The sequence below is a fragment of the Trachymyrmex cornetzi genome, unplaced genomic scaffold, assembly GCF_001594075.2.
Source record: "Trachymyrmex cornetzi isolate Tcor2-1 unplaced genomic scaffold, Tcor1.1 scaffold320, whole genome shotgun sequence".
Taxonomy (NCBI): domain Eukaryota; kingdom Metazoa; phylum Arthropoda; class Insecta; order Hymenoptera; family Formicidae; genus Trachymyrmex; species Trachymyrmex cornetzi.
In genome coordinates, this window is record NW_017297898.1 from 249,239 (window position 1) to 276,346 (window position 27,108).

Below are 27,108 nucleotides of genomic sequence, written 5' to 3' on the forward strand. Positions count from 1 at the left end.
CCCCCCCCCCTCTCTCTCTCTCTCCCCCCTCTCTCTTCTTTTCTCTTGTTTCCTTCTCTCCCCGTACAGTAAGCATCATAAATACCATCATAAATGCCTATTACTGTAATAAAGTAAGTTTCAATGAAACGTGTCATAGATGCGTCTAAAACTAAATTTCGAGGCCAATTTTATTCAAGGAAATTTCATCACAAGATGATAATTCTCTATTATTATTATTATTATTATTTTAGCCCTTCAAAATACTATATTATATCGTTTTTTTACGGAAGCAGCACATTAGATAAAAATAAAAATATTATAATAAATTTTAAACATATTACAATATATATGTTTTGTAATGAAAATGTCAGAAATTAAGAAATGTAACGAGCAAATTAATGTATTGTTATTAATAAAAAAAATTATGGCATATAAAATAAAAGAAAAAATTGTATGCCATAGCTAAAGTGACGCTGAAAGATTAATTTAATATTAAAGCCGAAGATACAATCACATATACATGCGATTTATGAAAAGATGATTATCTAAACATCATTTAAAATTGACTAGAATTTAAAGTTTTAAAATTTGAAAACGACGATTGTATAGATGCTTCTATGAGTTTTTATTATATTTTATATTTATTAAGTTCTCATTATAATTTTTTATTCTTTACATTATTATAATAAGTTTATTTTACATTTGATTACATTTTGATTTTCTTGGGTTAATTACAAAACCAATATTTCTTTATCATTATCCGGTCATTTTTTGAACTTTTTTATAGGTACTTTACCTTTGACTACGCTAACTTTATAATCTGACTCAACACATTTTCGCAACAGAACGACGAATGATATTGCCTTATATTTTTTAATTACGAATATCCAGTTTGACATCAACACATTCGCAAACTAACGTTTTATTGTTTTATCTATTTTATTATTTCTTTTATTTTTATCATATATGTCTATCTTAGATACAGACACTTGTTAACTTTATAATTTTGTTTCTCTGTAATTTATTTGTTTTATATGATAATTTAGCCTTTTACTTTTGGTTAATAAAGGCTGGGTATAGTCGAAACGTACCATTATTATCCTTTTTTATGAATAAATAAATCACATTTATATTAACATCCTCGCACGTTCGTTTCTATAGGCTCTCATTTTTCTTTCTATTGTTTTGCAAGAATCTTCAAGTTTATTTTATTCGAAAACTTTTCAATGTTTGAACTAAAAACAAAATATTGAGAATGTCTTATTATTAATTTTCTCGACTTTTCTTTATCTGGAGACACTGGTAGTGTCTCAGCGCTAAGCTGTTTATGTTATATAAAACATTTTGGCTCAGATTGGACTATTCCTTTAAAACTAAAAGTATATAAACCAATCAGCGCGACGAATCATAAAACGGTTGCAAAACTGCTGAGTCTGCTGAACGCAGCCATTAGCTATAGCATAGCGCTTTACGTTCCGTCCAGCCTTTGTTTCCGTCGGAAACGTCCTTGACTCGCTAATATTTGAATGTACGTGTCCTTTCGAAGGATATCTGTCCAGTGGCGAGAAGGCATTTGCGACACCCACTGTACCCCTCGCTCTGTTCCAGGTCCGCTTTAGCGTTTACCGTTTATGTGGATGGATTGATGCTGCCCGTCGCGTGTACGGCACGCCTCGCTTCGTTGCGTTACCAGCCGTCTACTCCCACGCGACTCCCCCTGTGTGCTGTCACTACCCTCGACCTCGTCCAGGGCCGGTCAAAAATATTACAGGATCTCTCGAAACAATTTTTAGGGAATAACTTTTCGTAGGTTTGTCAAATGGTACAACGAAATGTAGAACTTTAGATATACAATCGTTTTTTAATCCAAAAGCAGAATTAACGTGCAGGCGGGTCTTTTTATGTAAAAGTAAAAAGGTTCTTTTCTAAAAGATTTACTTTACTTTACTTTTTTACTGTATTCTTGTGCAAAGATATTACAATGTATGAATTGAAACACGTTTATTAAATATATGTTAAGATTCTTTTGTTTAGCAAGAAAAGTCGCGTTTTTTACTACTTTGTTGCTATATCTTTGATTTTGTACAAATATAAATGTGTTTAATAAGAATAATAGCACGAAAAAATATTTTTAACGGAATTAAAATTTGCTTAAGCTTATAATAAAATTTATTCTAAAGCGATTGGAGCTTCGAATATTTGGAGATCAAGACACATTACATCCGTCACATTTCCCCTTTGACTGATCCTGTCGCACGTTTTTCTCTGTTTCTTCTTCAGAGTATTTCGCTTTATCCTGTTCTTTTTCTATTTTCCTCGAATCGTGCTCGAGTGCCATTCGCCAGTATAAAACGCTTTCGCGTGCAACTCGCGAGACCTTCGGATTTTTGTAGAATATGTTGCGGCATTATACCTTGCGCAATTGAACACTTGGATATATAAAAGGAACTTAGATATAAAAGCGTAAAAAGAGCTTTTAGAGTCTCAAATAACAGTTTTTAACTTTGATTAGAGAGGACAACGCTTTGCAAGGTTTTTTGTTAAAAATCTTGGCCCACATTATCTACTTGTTAGAAAGTTTAACACTATATATCATAAAAAAACATTAACAAAATTTACATTTAATTATATCCTAGAGAAAATATTCAAGCTTACTTATCTTATCAAAATAAAAGAAAAATACCTTAAGAATATTAATTTAGGGTAAATTCATTATTTACTATTATAACCTCATTACTTACGAACTTTAAACCACGTTAAACTTGACATTGAAAATCATTAAAAATACTTTGAAGTATCTTGTAACAGATAAACATCAATTGTCAACAAAAAAGTCGCGTCAGTCGTGACGGTAATTGTTTCATAACTTCGATATCTATCTCTAAAAACAAATTAAAAACCTTTTATAAGAAATAGTGTCAATTATAACAGAATTTTAATTGCAGTCCACATTAACAGTAAGAGTCCACATTATTATCTCTTTTCCTCTACTTATTTACGCTAAAATATATAATTTTCTAGAATTAGAGGAAGGTCACCGATCACCGACATACCACTTTGTTTTTAGACAATATTTCTTAAACAAAAGGTAAAAATACAACTTCAAAAACATAAATACAAAGTAAAAAGTGTCTTCTATCAGATAGTATAAGCAATTTTTATAATACTGTTTGCAATTTTGCAATAATTAAGTTTTTCGTAAATTATGCAAAAATGAGCATCTGACAAAATGGGCTCCAAAACTGATATAGTAGGCAATAATGCCAATTCTATAAATCCTATTCTATAAATAAAGATATATCCTATTCTGGAAAGAAGACTAATTTATGAAACTATAAACATTTAAAATGACATAATATTATCAATAATACAGTCACTATTATTTTAATTACGCAATTTGCAAAAGAACACCGTAAGAATTTTCTTCTCAGATTCATAGAATTGGTTTTTAGCTGATTTGGTATAGAAATAAGCCACAAATATATGAATTATGAGTTTGTACTTCTTTAATTAGCTAAACAGATCATGATTTTATTAGTATTGATAAAGTGCAATAGTTAATTACTGAGAAATAAGGAGGTGTCACTTTAGGAGATCTATGTCAGTATCGGCGATTTTCCTCTACTTATTTTACGAACCAAGTGTGATAACACTGTCTCTATACTTTTACAATAATTTGCTACACGACAAACGAGATTCGTTTGAAAGAAGAATTTTAATTGTCCTCGGAACGCTTATTTATAACATTAAGATAATTGGATTATTTTTAATCACTGAAATTGTTAGACGTTGAACTTCGTACTCCGAAAACGCTTGAATAATTCCAATCTATAATTGTCGAAAGGGCAAACGCTTCGATTTAATTCCGGTTCAAAGTGTTTGATACTTTCAGAAAGGGTTCTTCCGAATTATGAACGGAGACAAAGAGATTTAAAGTTTGAAGTAGCGAACGATCGATTGGGCATGAAACGAGGCAAAGTTTGCGAATCCAAGTGTGTTGGTGGATCTGAATGTGTGTACACTAGAAATGATGTTGACCGTACGGTTCCGGGAAAAGTCGTGGAGCGTAGAGTTTCATTGGAGAGTCATCATCTTCTGTTCTCTCGCTTTTCGTTTAACTTTTTAACAAAGTATAAACTGCAGGAAAATCGTTATAATTGCATATCTTCGTGAAATAATATACAGGCAACTTCGCAAGATAATTTAAGTAAAATTTAATAAGAAATTTAAATAATTTTCAAAGATTAACTGAAAATGAATTTGAAAAAGATAAGATAAGCAAGAACTAAATCGCGATAAAAGCAGCTTAAAAACTTTGTAATTCTTGCTTGTCAGTATATTCTTCTATAATACTAATAACAATTTTTAGATAAATATTACCAAATATAAACATTTTCAAAATAATGGAAAGAATTTTGCAGTAAATTCTGTTACACTCATATTTTTAACAACGATCTATTTAATAGTTTAAAAATCTTTAATGAAGAAAAGCATATTTGATATGATATTGAAAAATAAAAGATTATTAAATTATGGTTCTGTTCAATAAAGTGATATATTGCGAGTATATCCTAAACATTCTGAATATTGTGGTAATATATCAAGATAAATATAATATTGTTTGTATATAGAGTGATATAGTACATTAAAGAAAAAATTGAAATATTTGTAAGAAATGTTACAGCTGATATTTTTTTCAGATTATTGGTTATAAAAAAATTTTACTGTAACAAAATACATATTTCTGTGAAACGTATCTCAATTGTAACAAAAAAATAATTCATTTGCTAAAATTTTATTTTGTTATATTTAAATAAAAATTTATTTCAGTGAAACAAATTCCTGTTTAAATATACATTACATCCTACGAATAAATTTTTTAAATCCTTTTCTTAGTATACCTACTTCTCACTATATAAGTTTTTACATTCACAATTAAAAGAAATGTTTAATTCTTTTCTGGCGAACATTTTTAAGATGTGTAAAGCTTAAAAGGCATTAAACTCTCTTTTTTAAATATAAAAACTCTCTAAATGATTAATAGTATAAACATTCTGATTTGATTTGTTCCGATAGTTTAAGATTATTTCAGAACGGACATTTTAGTAATAATTTTTCCAAACATAAAATCACACGTTTTAATAATATGACAAAATTGTGAACGTAAAGTTGTGCAGTTAAAGCACAAAGTATTAATATTAAGAACATTACCAACGACAATCCGTTTCCTTTCGCGGACCCTGACGATCAAGAATTACAAATCCGCCATCCGGTAAGCCGCTCGGTAATCTTCCGACATCATTTAACGCCATATTTCACATAATACATATATATATATATATATATATATACATCTGTACGTGTGCGTGCGCGCGCGAAATCGCACGGGGGTGAGAGGGCGGCATTTTGCCGGCGCGACACGGTGCGCCAACACAGACGGATAATATCACAGGCGGGAACGAATTTTCGTGGAAAGAGGAAAGCGCGTCGATTACGTCGGGCGGGTGTGAGTGCGTTGGAGGTTTCGGGGTTGTCAGAGAGCGGATGATTGCGCGCCTGCGGCGTCACGGGGGCTTCGCGATGCGCCGAGTACCACGTACATAATGTATAGCGCATACCCCGAGTGGTCACCTACATCTTATGGGCGCTTCACAACGTTTTTCGAGGCTCGGTGATTTCAATGTCCGTCGGATTCAAGTGGCTGTTCTATATAGTCATAGACCAGTATTTATAGTCGGTTCTTACATTTAAAATACTTAGGGTGCTATTTTATTTATCTGATTTTGTCGTACGACAAAGGCTACAAAACAGAAAGATTCTCAGATCTTTCTATTCTATAGTCAATCAACAGGGTTGAAAATTTTTATCGACAAAAACGAACAAATATAATTCCATCCTTAAAGTATCATTATTATGGCCAATTAAAGAGCCATATTAGCATCTTAAGATGTTATGTAAGACGGTCTTAAAATAAGACGAACTATGAACACCGTTCATACTCTCACCATAAACTTCGCGTTTATAGAATATTGAGCATATTTTTCTAAAGATCACTTCAATCGATTATACATTGTATACAACGCTTTTGTGATACTATAAGGACTAAGTTTTAATGCTATAATTTCTGTAATTTTTCATTGTTCTTAAAGGACTTGATTTCCCGGGCGAAATATATTCTGCTCTCTATGTTGTTGTTTGTCGCTTAATCTGACTGTTTAATTCTAATTTAATATTTAAATTAAGTAATTTATACGTCAAACTATTTAGGATCTAATGTTACCATTTGATATTAAATGTACAGTGAATAGAAATTTTCTGTACTAAATACATTTTCAAAAAATATCTATATTATTTGACGCATTGAATAATAAACTCTTATTCAATTCCTCAAAATTTTGTTCAGAATCTGACGATATTATTTGATATTTTTGAAAAGTATGAATATTATATTCAATGATCAACAATAAGTTCTTTTTTTAAATTCTTCAAGATTTTATACTAAATTTTCAATATAACAAGAATAGATTTATGTTATGTAAATTGTTCAGTTTTTTACGTGTTCAAAACTCTGAGGATTTAATCAGTAGTAGAGTACCGTATGGTCAGACATGATTTGAAAGCGTCAGTAAAATAGTCCTAATTTGATCAGCCACAAGCAAACTTTTGTTATTAAATATATATAATTTAAATGTTTTCTTAATAATTTGAATAGACGATATGATTTTGTTAATAAAATATATATGTCTCTCTATTGTATATCTATATTGATATTAAATATTATATACTTTCTTATTTAAAAAGTAACTTAAAAAATATGAATATAATTTGTTTCACTTCAATTTATTTCATCATGTGTACCTCAGAGAGAGAGACAGAGAGAGAGAGAGAGAGAGAGAGAGAGAGAGAGAGAGAGAGAGTACAGGAATAAAAAACAGGCCTTTAATACTTTGTGTTTTGGCAAATATGCAGTCGACATAATAAATTTAATATTTTAATGATTACTATCGAATCATCATCTTTTTTAAATTATATGTAATTATACATACATATATATCCAGGAAAAAGAAAACCTGTAGAAGTTATATATGAAACAAAGAGTGCCTCGACGCCATTCTGCTGTTCTGGCTATACGTCAGCAATTAATCACGGCATCTAATTAACTCCGCCAACAAAGTACGAGTAATTTCGAGACAGAGGCAGAGAATGACGTGGCAGAGCGTTAGCGTGTACGAGTGTGTTCGCGGATGAAGGTGTCGGTAAAAGGAAGCGGCGGGGTGAGGAAGATCTGTGTGTTTCAACCCCCGTGTGGAGTCTCCTTAACGTTAGGAAGCTCTGCCACTAATTGAATCTCCTCTCTTACTCGCGTCTGGAGCCTCGACAACCGCTGGGAACCGGAGCACCCGTCCTGCATTAAACACCCCCGACACCCTGAGCACCCTCATCCCTGCCAAGCGGTCTCGTATCGCCCCCCTCCTTCCCTCCTACTTTCCCTCCCTTCTATACCCTGCCGCGAATCCCATCCCATCTACCTTTTCTCTTTCCATCTCGCCGCTACCTCTCTCCACCTCCGCACAGAATCCAGCCCCTGCTAAGCGTCCCAGAAAACGAGCCTCCACCGCTGTTATATCGCCGTCGATGGCGAGGAACATCGACCCGTGTACACCTAGCCCATCCGTGTAACTCTTGTATGGAAGATCAAGAGCTCGCTCATTTCTAAATATCGCTCCTAAACCGAGAAATAGCTCATGGGTACATTATGGATACATTAGCATAAGTCGTCTGCGTTTTCTGTTTGACTATAAATGATTTATACACCTTCAAGTAATCACCAAGAAAATTAAGTTAGCTTCTGCTGAAATTTATTATTGTTTGATGCTCGAAATGTTCTGTTACAAACTTTTTAATGTTATTCTCAAGATAGAAAATGATAGCGCACGAATCTTATCACTCTATGACTTCCTTCTTTTCCTGGCTTCTTTATTTAGTTATAAATAATATTGAAATAATCGGAAGGAGACAAAAAATACAAGTTCAAAGAAAAAATAAAAAATTTACTTATCATTTTTGTCATCATATTTTTTTATACATGTATTTACATTGCCCGAATTTATATGTTCGTATTTGTATTTAAAGGTTTAACTTAATCTTCTTTTAATACTGAGATATATTCATTCTTTTAACGAATTATGCAAAATAATATTTAAGCTATCCATGGTTTTATATTTTTATAATTTCTGACCCAGAAATGAAAATTTAAATTTAATAATCTGCTCTATAAAATAAGTAGAATTTATAAAAAATAAATCTGCTGCATCAAAAAGAGATAAATAAAATAAGCAGTTAAAAAGAATTGTAAAACATTTTATTTTGTACTTATTTTGTATTTCATTTTAAAAGATTCCATTTTGTGCTTGAATGAATATCTTCAAGTTATTAAATGTCAAAAGTGCTTGCCCTAAGAAATGTGACGTCGATCAAATGAGACGTCACCGAAAAACCGAAACGTCGCATGACAGTGCGTATTCATTTATAACACCTTCACGGTTAGCAAGCCCACATTCGAGTTTCCCATAGTATCGCGCAATACAGACAAAACAATATTCAATCCAAGATGACGCATTAACACCTGAAATTTTCATCAGCAGTGATATCTTGTTCATCAATATCGGTTTCATCACGTTAGCTTTTACACTGACAACGCGTGAACTGTTCGACTGTGGTCAACGCTTTGTTGGCGGAGGTTTATTTAGGAGGGTTTGGTTGACCGATAGTTACAGTCGATTTCTTCGTGGTTTATTTGCGGCCTTTCGCAAAAACACAAGAGAATCGATGGAATGATTCTTGCAATTATTAATTGATAGACTTGACAAATATATTTTTATGACTTTGTTATTGATGGACTTGCTTAACAAATATTTTTACGTCAATATGTATGACGCATTAAAACATGAAAACATAAAACACCAAATAGAAATTTAAATAATCAATTCTATTAAAAATATGAATGTGTATAAAATAAAAAAAAAACTAATTATTCGAATGATATTTAAAATATATATAAGGTGTCCCGATATTCAAGGGAATATTATTGTAGCGTGTGTGAAACTTTGTAAAAAATTAAGTAATAAAAGTGTAAACTATATATATATATATATTTTTATCAAATAGCTTTTTAAATATAAACGTTTAAAATTTGACTAATCATAAATGCTGGTTAAAAAATCATCTATCCGTGTGATATAGCGGCAATGTTTAGTTTGATCTAATACCATGCCATGCATGTCACACAGACAAAATAATATTCAATCCAAGATGACGCATTAATACCTGACATTTTCATCAGTAGTGATATCTTGTTCATTAATATCGGTTTCATCATGTTAGCTTTTACACTGACAACGCGTGAACTATTCGACTGTGGTCAAGATGACTTTTTAACCACACTTATGATCAGTCAAATTTCAAATGTTAATACTTAAAAAACTATTGTACGGAGAAAAATGGCTTACACTTTTATTATTTAATTTTTTCATGAAGTTTCACTCTGTAATAATATTCGAATATTAGGACTATGTTTATAATACACAAAAAATCTTGACGAAATTCTCAAAAATATAAATTTTAAAGATATTAATGATCACTTTAAATAACATCAAATCAAGTTCAATTTATGTGATTAATTAAAAAAATGCTTCAAAAAATATAAGTTTTAGGTAAAAAAAACGTGATACTTATGTGTAATAAGTGCATTCGTGGTAAATTTAATAATTTGCTCTACAAAATAAATAGAATTTATAAAAAATCAACATGCTGCATGAAAAAAAGATAAATAAAATAAAGCAATTAAAAAGAATTTTTAAAACATTCTTTTTTATATCTATTTTGTACTTCATTTTAAAAGATATTCCGTTCTGCGGCAGTCAATATTTTAACAATTCAATTTTCATTACTGATAATATTAACAGAAAAAATTGCAGATACACTAATATACAACTATTCCTGCTAAATACAAGTTTAATTCTCCGTCTGTGTAATTATATTTTTACTCCCTACAAATCTGTAATCTTTTAACTAATTAAATGTTAACACCTTTATTTAATAAAAAAATTGAATAAAAATGAGAAAATGGAAAAAAAAAATTTAGCAATGAGGAAATCAGACTCCACTCCCTTTTATTTCAGAGTTTAAAAATAAAATTTCTTATGACAAACAAAATTTAATTACGGACAGAGAATTAATTGAACAAATGCATAATCTTATAAAATTATACATACTTCAAACTTGCCACATAAACTTGTCACATAAATTTGTCGCATATTGAAAACATTATTATTCGTGATACACTTACCGTCCTTGTTCATGTTAGCTTCGAAGCACTTAGCGAGACGACAAGCACGGCATTGATTCCTGTGAGTCTTGTCGATTGGACAACGTCCTTTCTTAGCACCCTGAGCTTTACAGATGTACTCCCGATTGCTGTGTATACTTCGCTTGAAAAATCCCGAACAACCTGATATAAGAATCGTAAAAACATTTACATATAACAATATATAATACATGATCAAATTTGTTATTGTTAAGCTATTTTTAAACAATGCCAACAAGGAAGATTTATTTAAGTGAGTGATTTAGTATAAAAAAATTTATTCGTAATTAATATATCTTTAATATATTTGATCTTTTTGGAAATCTTGGTTAAAATTTTTAAGAAGAAATTGAATTAATATTATTACCGTCGCAGCTGTAAATGCCGTAGTGTTTTCCAGAACTACGGTCGCCACATACATCACACAGTATGTCAAGTAATCTGTCTCCTATAATAAAAAAATATGTGGTATTTTTTACGCGATTATCTCTTTGAAGTTATGCTTTCAAAATTGTTGCGTAGAAAATATCTTAATCTCCAATAATCTCTTTCTTATACGTACTTGTTATTATAAATAATTATATTGAGAAAAATATTTGGTTAAAAATGAACAAACCAGAAGATTCTGATTATATCAATCAGAATTTCGGTTATCTTAACTAGAGTATTATTTCAACTTTAGTAGATTTAATCTAATCAGGAAATTCTAGTTGAGATAACCAGAATTCTGATTGATATAATCAGAATCTTCTGGTTGGTTTATTTTCAACCAAATCATTTATAGCTGAAAAAATTAATATACTTTTCCAAACTTTATACTATAATTAGAATCACGAAAATTAACACTTGTATATCAATCACATATTTATACATTATACAATTCATAGAGTTAAATTTCATCGGAAACAGAATTTTCTAAAAGAAATGTGTTACATAAATATATACTAGAGAAATTCAAAGCTAATATTATATAGTTAATGGCTACATCTATTAAATAATTATGACATAGTATAATCATTGCGATAACTGGATTAAATTATTAGATTTATTATGTATACAATGAAATAATTATCAAGTAAAAAGAGATCGATGGTTAAAGGACTCTCGCGAAATCCCGTTTAAGAAAAGCGGGCGGGCCGCAAGAAGATCACCGGTGCTAATCTGTTTCCCCCTTTTCGTAGGAACCCTAATCGTCCTAATGATCCGCGGCAAGAAAAACACGGCCATGCCTAAGCCAACCAAAGCCTTCCTTCCCCGTCCTGGGAAATCAACCGCCTTCGCGTCTCACAACCAACCTAACCCGATCAACCCGGGTTACCCCAACGGATTACTGCCTTCGTCGTGTATACCAACGTCTTCTTCTTCTCTTCTTCTATATCTCCTATGCTGTGCCATATTGTTCGCTGTTTATGGTATGTCTAAATTAATCTTGAAAGAGAATTTGAACCGCCGATTAGCTTTAACGGTATTTTAGTTGAGTCTCTATATTTTCTTAATCCTCAGCAGGTCACGGTCCTTAATTTAACGTCGGAGATCGCAGTGTATTTGAGAAGTACAGATATCTTAAATCGGTACTGCAAAATTGTTTTTTGCAAAAAGAAAATAATATGAATGCATGAAAAATGTTATGTTTTATTGAAATAACTGCACTGGAAAAAAAGTCTGATTGGATTAATTAAAATTCTAGTTGAAAATGGACAAATCAGAATTTTCTAATTGAATCTATTATAAGTCTTAAAATAATCAGAATTTTTATTGATATGATCAAAATCTTCTAGTTTGTCCATTTTCAAACAGAAATTTTTCTTAGTGTATAATTTATCAAAATTTATAATTTCTGTATGACATATATATGATCCCAACTGGCTGTCCGACCACATAAGATGAACTGTTAAAATCTTAATGATTCATATAATAGCGACTTTATTTGTAAGTATAAATATTATCTGTACTATAAGTCGGTGTCGCTACTTAAAGAGAGAGAGAGAGAGAGAGAGAGAGAGATATTTATAAATATATTTTTTATGTATCTCTCAAATATACCGTGGCCTCCCGAAGATTAAGGGTCGGTTATTCTATCTTCGGATAAATTATGTGGTAATTTATCTATTGGATAAACAAAAGAGTAAAAGAGTAAAGAGATAAGAGTAAGAGAGTAAGACAGTGAGCTGAAGTTTACCAAAAGATGTGGGACAACCCAGCCTAAATATTTTTTCTTCCACCGTACTTAATCCGTATCAAGAATAATTTCCATGTTTCGGAAATAATTCTAGCTTAAATTTGCTAGCTTTTATTTTTGAAACATGCATATCATTTGAGGAGAAATTTTTTTAATGTCTTTTAAAAATTTGGATGTTTATTAAGAGTGTAAAGGACCTAATAAGTTCCCGAGAAATTTGTTAATAACAGATTACTATACAAAGATGAAATTTTAAAATTATTGAGATTTGCTGTTAAATTTTTATTTTAATGGAAGGTCAATAAATAAATTACAAAGATATTTTATATTAAAAGTAAAAGTTATAAGCATATATTCAATGGAATTAGATAACAAAACATTGCTTTCTAATTAATCCTCAAATATATGTTATACGAAACATATCGAAAAAATCATGACTTATTTTTTCAGACATTTTCACCTAATTTCTGATTATCCGATAAAGAAAGCGTAATCAATATAATAATTACTTAGAGATCCAAGTTTCCCGAATATATTTTCTATTTATTTGTAAAACAATCATGTTCAAAACAAATTGTCTGTTAATTATTAACAGTCAATCAACATGTATTATACACGAGTATTAAAAAAACTGAACTATTAAAAATTTATATTCAAACATAAAACATTTTCAATTATTTTGACGCATATAATTCCTCAATTACGGTAATCGCAATTCCATAGATATATAAGGGTTCGAGCACTGTTAATTGCCTTTCAACCACGCTATATAACTCCCCAAATTCCGAGCACCACAATTGATAAAATCCATTTAAATATCATTAATTATAATTATCTCTCAATCGCAGTATAAAATATAGCATCTCGCGAAACACGATTTAACTTTTAATAAATATAAACATTCAGAATATTGGACACTATTAATCGCGCGAACGCAATACACAATTTCTCAATTTTCAAGATATGCGATTTGCAGAAGTTAATGGTTCTAAGCACTATTATAATTGCTTTCCAATGCGGTAACACAATCCCTCGAATCTGGAGAACAGGGTTTATTTATCGAAAAATAGAAACAATATCCGGTTCAAGATACCGTCAGATACCACCAATCGCGATATACGATTTTTCAAGACGTAACAAATTGCGATTTATCACCAAATCGCGGGGAATCGTCGCGCAAAGTCACTTTCACGTCGCGCACCCCTTTATAGCGGCGAAATGTTTATCGCACTAGCTAAACCCTTTACCGCGTGTTAAGATGAAACGAAAGTGAGAGAGAGATGCCGCGAGAGTCTTAGGAGACTGACCTGTGCCCATCTCCTCCGCAGCTGTTCAAAAGTCGAACATCGCCAGAGAACGATGTATAACCGAAGCCGTGGTCCCGACGCGGCGCCGAGGAGGTCGCGCGAAGTCCCGAAGCATTCTCCGTGACGGGATGGCTTCGAGCCTCGACGTACCTACTCATCTCTCTCACTCGCTCGCTCTTTCTCTATCACTCCCTCTCTCTCTCTCTCTCTCTCTCTCTCTCTCTCTCTCTCCCTCTCTCTCTCTTGTCGGGAAGGGCGTACTCGCGTACTCGTGCCCATGTCTATGTATATATGTATCTGCATGGGTGTATGAGTGTGTCTATTCGTCCGTGTATGCGCATATAGGGGTTGTTGCCCGACTGGCTGCCGGAGCAGCTATCTCTCCTGTCCGTAGCCACATCACGGAGAATCATGGGTCGTTCTCCGATACGGTCGACACGGTCCGGTAGTGGGTATCCGCGAGGGGCGGTGGAACGGGATGCTGAGGGGGGAGTGGGAAAGGATAGGGTGGGTGGATGGTTGCCGAGTGCGAACCAACACACCGACGCCAATCCCTAAACGACCGCGAGTCGCGGCGAGGAGGCCACGGCGATGGCGTATACCGGGGTTACGTCACGCGAATCCACGGCGTAACACCTCTTCTTCACCTCCACTGCCGCCGCCGCCGCCACCGCCACCCTAGTTGGCACGTTGGCCTACACGTTTCGGAGGGGTAGGTGGAGGATAAGAGGGCGACGGAAACGGAGGGGAGATAGGGTGGGGAATTCCAGCGAGCTAGCGACTAGACTCGGCCCGGGGACTTGCTGGCCGAGTGGCTGACTCGACTATAGCGGGGTAGCGCTAGTTAGCCATCGGCAACTACGGGGGCGGCTCCCGGAGGCCACGTTGTCAGACGGCCGTTACCACTGTGTCATTGGTCGACTCCACCCTCGGCGGCGCGAGGTTGTGGGGGTGAGCGCGCAAAGGGGTGGTGGGCGGCGCCAGACGAATCGACGACGCTGATTCGACACCGGTTCGCCAGTCGCGTCGCACCGACCAATCGACAATACGGGATTACGTTGGCTGACGACGACGTTAACATCTGCCTTCCGGCAGCCAACGCTATTTACCAGCTACATGCTAGTGGCGTCGTTATTGCTTTTTCACGGTGTAGGTAGGTATAAGTGTAGGTGGATGCGAGGGTAAGCTACCGGTGGAAAATGGTACAATGGAAAGTTGATGTTGGGCAGATAAAAGAAATATAATATCGAATCTATATAACTACATGTCTTTGTAATTCTATAGAGATTCTAAAAATGCGAATATGATTAGACAACTTTCTTAAAAATTCAAAGAGAGCATCTCTTAAACTATATTTACTGTTGAATTTTCTAGTGATAATTGTTTTAAATAAAAGCGTATTAAATAAGAACCCACATTTGTGAGTCACAATCTGCAAATGCGTATTCTAGCTATGTGTATTGTGCCTAAAAAAATAGATAAATTTATAACACGGACTTTTTTTGCAACATATTAATTGTGTATATTGATTAGGCCATTTTGTCGGCGACGACTCGGCATTATGTAATGACCAATAATGACACGCCCCTGTAACAAGTGAACTGTCTTTATAAACTGCGCATAACCCCTCGATCGATCATCCCCTTTGACTTTCTGGCTTAACCGAAAGTCGGTAATTATACCGTAGGGGTTTCGATCTTCGCTAAACGGAAGCCGCATCTAGGTTCCTAAGACTTAAGACAATCTTATTTACATTTTTAACTATATCCGTTTTATTCTTTATACTTTTAAGAGAATGTTTCTTTAAATTATCTATTTATCGTTTAATAATACATATTATCACACAACATTTTGATATCATGACTTTTATTATTACAATATTTTACAGCATATATAAAGGGGAAAGATTTTTTTTTATCATAAATTTTTACCCCTTCATTAAAATTTAAAAAGTCAAATTTGAATTTATTGTAATAGAATTGTCATTTAATACAATAACTGTTATTCTCATCACATTCTTATCAAATAAATCAAACATAAGTCTTAAAATAATATTAACATTTACAGCTAATGTGGAGACAATAAACATTATATATTGAATTCCTATTTGATTCCTAAAAGGAAGAAGAATAGATTATTTTAATAGCAAATAATATTTTCAAGGCATACAAATTTTATAACTTACACAATAAGGTAAAGTAATACATATTACATGCTGTATGTATTCGTCAAGTCAGTAATGTGTTCCTAAGACGATTCATCGTTTAATCGACACTGTTGCAACTGATCTTGTAATTGAGCGTATCGCATTTGTAATGAACGTTCTCGCTCTGTCTGCCTGTTTACATCTTCCATGAGGCCATTTATCCTTCTCGGAATCGCCGCTTCTTCCTGTGTTTGCAAAAACTTAAATGTCGATAGTTCGAGATGAGCCTGCTCTATTTGCTCCCACAAATCGTGTAGCTGCTTCGTTAGCACTTGTGCCCTGGTCTATTTAGGAAATAAAACAATAATTATAATTAACGTTTCAATTTAGAATCTTATCAGGTAAATTTTGATTTAACTGAACAAATACAAAATATCTTTTTGAAACTACATAACTTACAAAATCTAATTCTATTATGATAAGCTTTTATAATATAGCTAATTGTTTCTAACTTTAATATTATATAACATACATGATATATTAATTCAATTTGTATTATCAAGCTCTAATTTCAGAATCCTTGAAATTAATATAAGAAATTTTAATTTTTGGTTACATGGAAAAGTTTTCAAAAATTCATAATGTGAATTTAAATTATTTATCTCAAGGTATTTATATGATATAAAAAAGAAAAACTGAGCCCTAAGTTCATGCTATATCAATGGCAACAATTTTTATATTAAATTCTAAACAAACGATATCGAGTTTTTCACTTACTTGATAACCTCCGGTCAAAACTTTCAACTTCTTTTCCATCCTTGCAGCGCGTTTAGCTTCCCCTGTCATATGCATACGATTCTCTTCTAATTTTCTCTCACATGCTTCCACTCTATCTTTTTTTGAGGCCAGCGTTGCGCGGGTATACCGTTTCTGTGTTTCGAGATATAAAATTTGCGATAAACATTCCTCCCATACAGTAGTGTAGGCATCTAAGCTCAATTCTCCGTGTGCCATTCCTTCCTTTACAACTGCCATTTCATCGGTTAACATTTTTTTAGCCTAAATTTAAATATTAACAGTGATTTAATAGCTGATACGTTAATAATACAAATATGATGAAAAGATATTTTATGATGTTTTATACGTACATTAGAAAGATCGTTCTCTTCAAAAATATCATATGGATGTTGATCCAAATAAGCCTGAGCCTGAGCTAACGATATTGCGGTACTCTTTCGACTTGGCTGTGTAGTTGGATTTTGTAGCGCATCATAGTTCAACATTGTGATCATTTCTCTTTTTATCAATTCTTCTGCCTAAGAATATAAAACATCAAATAATAAATTAATTCATTTATTATTATATAATTCAAAATTTAACGATAAGAATGAATGTCTTCATATAAAAAAAAATTACATACTCTCTGCAAATCAGTCAATGGTGTATCCATGTAAGGTCTTAAAATATTCATATTTATATCTGCAGGTCGTGGTAATTCTCTTTGAATTACTTGCGATCTACGTGCCAATTCTCTTTTTTCTACAAAAAAATATTTAAATTAAATTGCATATTTTCATCAAATATATCAAAAATAAAATCTAAGAATAAAAATAGGCTATTGGAGATTTAAAAATAAAGGTTTGAACAAATTATCTGAGTAATATAAATTATCTAATCGTAGCATTTTTTCATATAAAGTTGTTATATATATAAAATTATTTATAAAATTAATCTATGGTTATTTAAGTTTATCCCATCAAATTTTTTGAATAGTTTATAACTGTTTTTTATATAACTCTCTGAAAGATACAGGAATACTTTTTATTACAATTTTTGGTAAGTAAATTGCAATTATGTATAAAATTACTATAAAGGGCTATTATTTGTTGATATTATTCTAAATGTATTATGTATTTTTGGTGAGCCATAGGCTGTAGGTAAAAAAAAACAACCTGCGTATGGCTCAATTATAAATAAATATTATATTCATTTTTATTCTTAGGTTTTATTATTGAATTAAAAATTGAGCCGCCACATTATTTAAAATTAATTGTTCAATCAAAGAGTTTGGGCAAAGGATTTATAATCTATAAACATAGCAATATTGTAATAAAATTATCAGTTTGGAAAACCCACTCAAGACTATAATGTAAAGCTATCAACGAATTGTTTTAATGGACTCACTTTCTTCTAATAATTCTTGTTGTTGTCTCGCATCGATATCCGCTTGGTCTTCGATTATATCAGTTGCAGGCGCACTAGTGCTTTCCTCGTTTACCTCTCCGTCGAAGATATCTATTTCATAATCGTTACAAGGTGCTGGTAAAGAACTCAGTACCGTGCGCAACGAGTTCCTTGCCTGCGTCTGTATGAGTGGAGTTTCTGAACCGTCTAGATTTTCATCTGGATTTATATTAAGTTTATCGCGAACAGGCGTTGCCGCTAAAACTCCATTTTGCGTTCGTGTTGATGCTCCGCCTGGCGTGTTGAACGAATTCACAGGTGTTCCATCGCTGCGTTGAGATCTAAATGGAGTAGCCAAAATTGTATTCGGCGTTGCGATCACATTGGTAGGAGGCACAACGCCAGTAAAATCGGGATTATTCAGTGGAGTGTTCAACCCGCCTAAAAGAAAATATTTATGCACATGTCAAATAGAGTATAGTTTAACAACGTGTTCAAGTGTAAAGTTTTACAATTATATTTTAACCTTTTAATGGTGTGTCCACGTGCGTAAGAGCCATGACATTTTGAGCTTCTTGCAATATTCTGTCTGTAACAGCTGGAGTACGAGGTGTTGCTGATGCATTTGTAGGCAAAGAATAATCAGCCAATAAACTGTCGGAGAGTGTAATACCGCTCTCAGTAGCAACTTCTCGTGCAACCTATAACAATATATTAATATTTTGCCACATGGATTTTTAATCGATTTCTTGACACACTAGTACTTTATGCCTAACTCTCACAAAATAAGTTGGTATATAAAAAATTTAATTTAATGATTTTCAAAATATTTGGATGTTTGGTCAATGTAAAAAATATAAGTGGCGTTGGGAATAAATATCATCCCTGTGCCACCTACATAAATGTAAATATGCATATTTGTAAATACATATTTGTCATCGCCATTAATTCGTTTTTATAATATAATTTAAATAAATAATATAATTTAAATAAATTTTTCGCATTAAAATAAATTTTTCGATAAAACAATTTTTTTTTAAATAAAAATTTCTAGATTAATAGTCTTCTTCACAAAATTCACAATATATAAAATTGTGTTTTCGACTTATATATACAAATAACAATAAATAAGAAATATGTGTTGAAATTGATATACGCGACATCTTAGACCCATATTCAATTATAGATACACATGACAGTATTAAGCGATAAATAATGCAGAAATAAAAAATAAACCCATAATTTCCAGTATAAAAAAAGTTAATTAAAGGACATACTTCCGAAGCTCTACCAAGCTTCACGACTTGTTGCAATTCTTGATCAGAGATCTGTGGTTCTGGTAAGACTAATTTACTCCTTTTCTTTATAGGCTCTTCATTGTTGAGCATACCCATAGGTATATCATTTTCTTTGCGCTGTTTCAATTTCTGTTTATCTTTTCTGCGCTCCATCTCCTCTTTTTCTTGTCGAAGTTCACCATCTAGGTGTTGTTGTCTCATTCTGGAAAAATCAATCGCCAAAGGATCAACATACTCATTAGAGGTGTCATAGAAACCTGATGCAGGTCGTTTTTCAAATGGTATCTCTGTATTATAATTGACACCGCGTTTGCGTTTGTTCTTTTGAGACACAGTAATACCAGCAGCTCTTAATTCTCTACGCTTCTGTAAAGCTGCGAGTCTGCGTGCCTCTTCCAATTGTTTTTCACGTGCTTTACGTTTAGCCTTCTTGCCCTGAGTATTTGCTAGCCTAGCACGTGCCTCAGACAACATTTCCAATTCTATGAACAAATACAATCATTGAAAATTTACAGTTGCTTTGTTATAGATAATCGGTTCTAATGTAAAATATGTGATAAATGTATTAATATAACAGTTAGCTTTCCATTTTCACATAAATGATGACTGAGTTTAAAGTTATGTATTTTATACTCGGATAATGTCATTACTTGCTTACTTTGGTGACAAAGTTATCACATAACAATACAGGTTTTAAAATCTCACTTTTAATGTGAGTTAACAAGACTCGGTAAAGCACACATTTTGAGTTTGTGCAGATTTTATAGATAAAAATTTAGTTGAAAATCACTTAGGTTTTAGAATGAAAAAGAATGTGCATTTAACTGAATTATGACATCATAAATTGGATATATCCGAGTTATAATGTATATATAAATGGAAAACAACTAATATCTTTAATTACCTTATTAAATCTTCATTAAATCTTATCAATAAACCTTAACCTACCATCCTCATCCATATCTTTAGGATCTGGTCTCGCTGGTTTGGTTTCAGGATTAGGATCGATTTCACCAGGTTTAAGTTTACGAGGATCATCTACAGCATCATCTCCTTCTTCCTTCTTTTGTGCTTGATCACTGAAATAATTCATTCAATAGTAGCGCAAGAATATATTGATTAGAACAAATCGTTTAATGTCCATTTCTATCAATATAGATTAACTTTAATCTTGGTTCAACTTACTCTTCATCTTTTTCTAAGTCTTAGAACTAGAAAGATGAAGAATTTGTTGAATTGAGATTAAAATTAAACCACATTGGTAGGAATAGGCCTAACTCAAATAAAGCCTGATGTTGCTCACAGTAAATATTCATATCTTTCTAAACATTGGGCAGCTGTTCGACCAATGATTGGCGCAATTGTACGCCACTGTGTGGGCATCAATTTTGCAAGATGGAGAAGCTTTTCGTCTTCTTCCCGACTCCATTCAGTTTTCTTTATGCTGGGATCCAGCCATTCAAACCAACGGGCTTTGCACTGTTTGGCTGATTTTCTATGCAATAAAGATGCTATACGGCTCCATTGGTTTTTTCCATATTTCATTACAGCCGCTTTCAAAATCTCATCCTAAAAACAATGAATTTTTTCATTTAACAAAATTATTCATACAACATGCACATACATAAATCTTTAGGTTAGAAAATATCATATATCATTTACCTCTGTATTCCGCCAGACACCACCCTTTATCATAATTCGCGGCATTTTTTACTTCTATTTGTAACGCTCTGTGAAAGAAAAGTATATTTTTAATGTTAACAAATGTGAAAAGCTTTCCTTCTTGGTTTTATGTTGGCACCTGTCTAGGTGAAGCCGATTCCTGGCGATGCCAATCTTGCCGATGGCCCGCGGCTCCGCGATCAACGAAAGTGCAATCAAGTGATGTCGAAAACCTCACACACACTCGTATGTACCCCGCACTGCTCCATAAACAAACCGAAACAAATTGCAGTATTAATCAGTATACTTTAATTCTGGAAAAGAATTTTCAAATCTATAAAAGAGGAAGAAAGTAATTGTTTTACAATTATTACGTTGATAGTCGGTAATACAAATGATTTTAGGATCCCCTCAACCGACACGTTTCCGGTACGTTCGTGGTTTTATGGAAAGCCGCCATAACATCGTATGCGAGGCACCTGGCACGTTTCCATTCATTTTTGAGGTTATGTGAGATTACAGTCCTTTTCCATGTGACGTTTGATGAATTTAGATTTATAACTAAATCAAGATTTTAAAAGTAAGATTATACATAATTTTTAAAAATATATTTACAGCATATTATAAGAGTATTGATTAATTTAAGAAAAATTAAAAAATATTTAAGATATAATATTTATATAGATTTAATAAAATATGTTAAATTGGTACAGTATACATATTACTTATGTTTGTGGCGATTGTGGCACAGAGAATTACGTGACTGCTCTCTGTGCCTAGAGTTGGGCATGTCTTTGAAATACTTTTATTTGAAAAACAGTATTTGTAAGAATTATATTTTGTTTTCAAGCGGAGCACATATATATTTTGTATTTCGTATCTCATGGAAGCATATAATAGTATTTTGTATTTTGTATTTCAAATATTAAGATTAACAATCAATTGTATTATTTGAATTAAAAAAAATATAAAAAAACTTAATTTTTTTATTTTAAATACAAAATATACATATAATACTTTTATGTGTTCTGCTGAAATACAAAATACTAAGATAGGCTTGTAAAACAAGTAAAATGAAAGTATTTAAAATATATGTCCAGTTCTCTGAGTCTATGCCAAAGATCTGAGTTCATATCGATTCAGAACATACATATATAAATGTATCAGATTTTATTTCATTATCTCGCACATGCATGGAAAGCAGTGATAAATCACAAAGATTATCTGATTTTTGTCTCTTTGCAAAATTTAAGAGATCAAATTTGAATATTATAATAGTACTGTTGTTTAATACAATAACTGTTTATCATTCCATCTATCTTGTCATATACCTCTTCTAATAAACTGTTTGGAACTTGTATTTAAAAACTAGGTCCTTTATATTAGTGAATAAATATAAAAGAGATCACTGTATCTCTGACAAGAAACGACAAATTTGAGAGAGATATTTATATATAGTATAGCATTTTATTCATTATATTCATAAAATTGTTTTTTGCAGTCTACAGCAAGATGAAGGATGATGATCTTGTTGGATTTGCTGATCCAAATACGGTCAGTGACAATGATGAGGATAATGAAATCGCTAGTATTAAAAAGAAGATTTCCAAGAAATCTGGAGGGTTTCAATCCATGGCTCTTAGTTTTCCAATACTGAAAGGGATCCTCAAACGTGGATACAAAATACCCACACCTATACAAAGAAAGGTTGTTAAAAAACATGTATATTCTATAAGCAAATATAGTTTACATTTTGAGATTACAACTTTTTAAAATCTTGATTAACATTAATGTAAAATTTATTTTTCGTAGACTATACCATTGGCTCTCGAGGGAAGAGATGTAGTAGCAATGGCTAGGACAGGTAGCGGAAAGACTGCTTGCTTTTTAATTCCTCTGTTCGAAAAACTCAAGGCAAGGCAAGCAAAAACGGGTGCACGTGCATTGATACTATCGCCTACACGTGAGCTGGCACTGCAGACATTAAAGTTCATAAAGGAGTTAGGAAGATTTACAGGATTAAAATCAGCAGTGATACTGGGAGGCGACAGTATGGATAATCAGTTTAGTGCCATTCATGGAAATCCTGACATCATTGTAGCTACTCCAGGTAGACTTCTGCATATATGTGTGGAGATGGATCTGCAGTTGAAAAATATCGAATACATTGTTTTTGATGAGGCTGATAGGTAATAGTTTCTTCTTTTTCATGTTAGTTTTTTTAATATTTGCATTTGTATAAAGTGATAATTGCATTGTAGATTATTTGAAATGGGCTTTGGAGAACAGATACAAGAAATTGTAAATAGATTACCAGAATCACGTCAGACATTATTGTTTTCTGCTACTTTGCCTAAGATTCTAGTAGATTTTGCAAAAGCTGGTCTAAGTGATCCAGTTTTACTTCGTTTGGATGTTGAGAGTAAGCTGCCTGAAGGATTGACATTATCTTTTATTACGTGTCGCCCTGAAGAGAAATTAGCTGTACTTCTAAACTTACTAAAAAGAATTATTAAGCCCGAGTCGCAAATAATTATATTTGCGGAAACTATGCATCATGTAGAATATATTCATCAGGTAATCATCACCATACATACATACTCGCCTTTTAAATGTATAAATTATAAATTCTATAAATACTTTGGCAATCAAATAATAGCTTATAAAATTTTTGTAGATATTAGATAAAGCTGGTATATCTAACACTTTCATTTATTCAAATCTGGATCCTTCTGCGCGTAAAATAAACGCAGCTAAATTTCAAATCGGTAAAGTAAGAGTTCTCATAGTGACAGATGTTGCCGCTAGAGGAATAGATATACCACATCTCGACTATGTAATTAATTTTAATTTTCCTGCAAAATCTAAACTTTTCGTACACAGAGTAGGTATGTTCTTTCGTAACTGTTTCTTAATTATTATTAAAACACGCAGGCACTTTTGACTGATTATAAACATTTACTCTGCAGGGCGATGTGCTCGAGCTGGACGTGTTGGAACGGCATATAATATTGTGAGCTCGGATGAATATCCTTATCTCTTAGATTTGCATCTCTTTCTTGGTCGACCTTTAACAATAGTGCCAACTACAGAAACCGATGAAAGTATGGAATGTGCTGTCGGAAAATTGCCACAAGCCATGGTAGAGGAAGAATTAGCTGAATTAATAAATTGGCACAATACTTCTACTGATCTGGTAGCATACTGAGCATATTTATGTTGATAAATAAATTAGTATAATTCAATATTTTTTGTTGCATTTAATGAATATGTGTTTCTTCAGATAAATATGCGAAAAGTATGCAACAACGCCTATCAGCAATACGTTAGATCGCGACCAAGTGCTTCGACAGAAAGTGTCAAAAGAATTAAGGAGCTTCGCATAAATGAAGCCGGAATTTTACCCCAGTATTCTGATGCTTCTCACATTAATACAGCGGATATAATATCCAGGATGAAAAACTATAGACCGCAGGGAGTGAGTATGACGCCTTATATATATAATAAAATGTTATGCTTCAATTTTAATATCTAAATTTTGTAACAGACGATATTTGAAATTGGTACGAAAACAAATTCAACTGATTATCAAGTGATGAAAGCAAAACGAATGTTTCACAAGGAAAATATTCTTAATTTCCGTAAAAAGATGGAAGAACATAAAACCGATAAAATTAATACGGCATCAGGTAGATGTTATGATAGCAGTATATGCTTAAATACTGTATATGACAATATTTACGTTAAGCTTTTTAATTTTTGTAGAATTATCTCAAAAAGTCGAACTACCATCCAGCAACACGGAAGAAATTAATGCTGCATTCAGAACAGTGGTAGTTCCAAAGAAAAGAACTAGTGACGATTTATACAAACTTTCAAAGAAGAAGAAACGTTTAACGAAACGGGATGAAGAATATTATATACCTTATTCTGCACCAGATAAACATACAGAGGATGGGTAAGAATCGCGAAAAGAATATATTTCGATTTTCATAACTTTTTTTTATTACAAAAGAATTAAAATTATTATAAATATATATTTTAATTCATTAAAAAATATATTAATAATTTAAATTTTTTCTTTTTAAATATGCAATTTAAAAAATATTTTTAATTTTCTATCATTATTTATATTCTACGTTTATTTGGTTTGCAGTTTAGCAGTTAACACATTTGCCACTGAAGCTGATAAGGCGCAGATGGATTTAACAGCAGATAATGAAGACGGTCACCATCTTCAAACGCAACTGAAAAAGTGGGATAGGAAAAGAAAGAAGATGGTCACCGTCGAGAGGGTATGTACATTAACTTATGCATCGTCTTTATTTATCATGAAACATGAATATACATATATTCTACATTGTATCAACAGGACTCGAAGACGAAAAAAATACGTACTGAATCGGGAGTATGGATACCTGCTACATATAAAACAAATCGTTATAATGTGTGGAAAGAGAAGAGTAAAATCGATGAAAACGATAGCGAAGATGATAGTGAGGAAGAACCTTCACAACAGAAAAATTGTGAGTTAACATGATCGTATTAATTGTAAAAATATATTAAATTTAAATCTAATCTAAATAACGTACATATATTTAATTGATGCATCTAAAAACATTTTTTAAATAAATTTTTCTTTCCGTTCATTCAATTTGTTCTAAAAAAATATCGCTCATTAAAATAATTGACGTACTTTATTTACGTGTTTCAGTACGAACTACTGTAAATACGCATTGGGCGCGGCACAACCAGAAGCTTAAAGACAAGATTAAAATAAAGAGCGAGCTGAAGCGACCCGAACAAATCTTGAAGGCACGCAAACTTCTGGAGAAAAAACGCCAAAAAAATGGCAGAAAAAGAAATAAAGGTCAAAAGAATCGTACAAGGAAACATTAAAACATTTTCAATGTTTAAAGTATATTATCATTATAATACAGTTTATTTTATGCATTGGTTTCTCTCGGTTAATTACCACTTCTCCTCTTGCGCTATTCCCATTACTCATATTTGCTATGTAATCAACACGACACGCTAGAATGGAGAAACGAGTGAAAGCCAGAAGATACTACACGTAGTAGAAATAGTAATAGTATAATTAAAAGTATACTTTATATCGAAGTTATAATTTTAAACGATGATCTAGCTTTACGGTTAAGAATATATCGCGATAAATAATTTGATAATTTGATGATTTGAGGTGTAACAGTTTTCAGAGCGCGCGTGATATAAATTTTAATATATATAATAAAGCGTGACATAATACATATTATGCATGACACAAATACGACGCATCGGCTAAAAATAATCACAAACGGTTCGATAATATCTCTCGAGAGCACAGTGACCTTATAAGCAGGTGTTGTGCGATTTAGGACGTTTGGCCTTGCATCATCATCGTCATAACAACATAGTTGCACAATTGTGGGGCCTCCCGTAAGGCAAGGTATTACGAAGACTTCGCTAGACGCTTGCCTTCGCGCGAAGCCTTAAGAAATTTCCGCATCATCGAGGGAGTCCGCAACTTCCCACTCTATGAGGAAGGAAAAAAAAACCTGGATCGATGCGATCGTAAATTTTGTTGAGAGTTAAATTAACCGTCGGAGAAAATTTACCTCTGAGCTTTACGAGAATCACGGGACAGCCATATGACGAGGCAGAAGATCTGCATGAGCAGCTTCTATGAGAGTTACTCTCCATTCGAAAGTATCTTAGAAAAATTTTCAGTGTATTAAATATGACATACCAAATTGTAAAGATATTCGTATCGCGTAAAATGTAGAACGGAGTAACAACACACAGCAATATAGTTATATTGTCATCGTATGTACCGGTAATATATTAATGATAACAAGTTGTCGCGATATTATATCTTTTCGATTATCTGAAACGTTGCTTTATCACGTCATTTTTCTATCGCATCCGTCAATGTTTTCTTGATAATTAAAGATATCAATAAACAACACAAAATACTTCCAGTATAA

The 27,108-nt window shown here is 32.6% G+C and overlaps 3 protein-coding genes across 8 annotated transcripts in view; 1 reads left to right on the forward strand and 2 right to left on the reverse strand.

Annotated features, from left to right (window-relative positions):
* LOC108762740 (nuclear receptor subfamily 2 group E member 1) overlaps nucleotides 1-13,893 on the reverse strand; it is a 29,809-nt gene extending 15,916 nt beyond the window's left edge. The window contains exons 1-3 of the mRNA XM_018509876.1: nucleotides 13,835-13,893; nucleotides 10,716-10,796; nucleotides 10,331-10,492 (exon numbers count right to left, since the gene is read on the reverse strand). Coding sequence (XP_018365378.1) covers nucleotides 10,331-10,492; nucleotides 10,716-10,796; nucleotides 13,835-13,844 — 253 coding nt within the window. The 5' untranslated portion in view covers nucleotides 13,845-13,893. The remainder of the gene's footprint in view (nucleotides 1-10,330; nucleotides 10,493-10,715; nucleotides 10,797-13,834) is intronic.
* A 2,036-nt stretch (nucleotides 13,894-15,929) lies between these two features.
* Cdc5 (cell division cycle protein 21) lies at nucleotides 15,930-21,564 on the reverse strand. Of its 3 annotated transcripts, none has more exons than XM_018509906.1 (11): nucleotides 21,125-21,169; nucleotides 20,766-21,031; nucleotides 20,411-20,541; nucleotides 19,442-19,944; nucleotides 18,691-18,865; nucleotides 18,165-18,605; nucleotides 17,401-17,519; nucleotides 17,129-17,296; nucleotides 16,758-17,039; nucleotides 16,020-16,324; nucleotides 15,930-15,948 (listed from the first exon to the last, which is right to left on the reverse strand). In XM_018509906.1, exons 1-10 carry the CDS (start codon nucleotides 21,167-21,169, stop codon nucleotides 16,082-16,084), a joined length of 2,373 nt encoding a protein of 790 aa, XP_018365408.1. In that variant the 3' UTR covers nucleotides 15,930-15,948; nucleotides 16,020-16,081. The 3 variants fall into 3 exon arrangements, with proteins under 3 accessions (XP_018365408.1, XP_018365406.1, XP_018365407.1); XM_018509904.1 differs by lacking the exon at nucleotides 15,930-15,948 and adding an exon at nucleotides 21,490-21,564 and having other exon boundaries at nucleotides 16,082-16,324; nucleotides 21,125-21,384; XM_018509905.1 differs by lacking the exon at nucleotides 15,930-15,948 and adding an exon at nucleotides 21,264-21,546 and having other exon boundaries at nucleotides 16,082-16,324; nucleotides 21,125-21,192.
* Nucleotides 21,565-21,670: 106 nt separating this feature from the next.
* LOC108762753 (ATP-dependent RNA helicase DDX54) lies at nucleotides 21,671-26,636 on the forward strand. 4 transcript variants are annotated; one of them, XM_018509909.1, is made up of 12 exons: nucleotides 21,671-21,704; nucleotides 22,626-22,831; nucleotides 22,937-23,313; nucleotides 23,386-23,701; nucleotides 23,802-24,012; nucleotides 24,094-24,320; nucleotides 24,408-24,602; nucleotides 24,672-24,813; nucleotides 24,890-25,082; nucleotides 25,281-25,419; nucleotides 25,497-25,650; nucleotides 25,839-26,023. In XM_018509909.1, exons 2-12 carry the CDS (start codon nucleotides 22,637-22,639, stop codon nucleotides 26,021-26,023), a joined length of 2,334 nt encoding a protein of 777 aa, XP_018365411.1. In that variant the 5' UTR covers nucleotides 21,671-21,704; nucleotides 22,626-22,636. The 4 variants fall into 4 exon arrangements, 3 of the variants coding, with proteins under 3 accessions (XP_018365411.1, XP_018365412.1, XP_018365410.1); XM_018509910.1 differs by having other exon boundaries at nucleotides 21,689-21,704; nucleotides 22,633-22,831; XR_001940188.1 differs by lacking the exon at nucleotides 21,671-21,704 and adding an exon at nucleotides 26,500-26,636 and having other exon boundaries at nucleotides 22,637-22,831; nucleotides 25,839-26,210.
* Nucleotides 26,637-27,108: the final 472 nt, after the last annotated feature.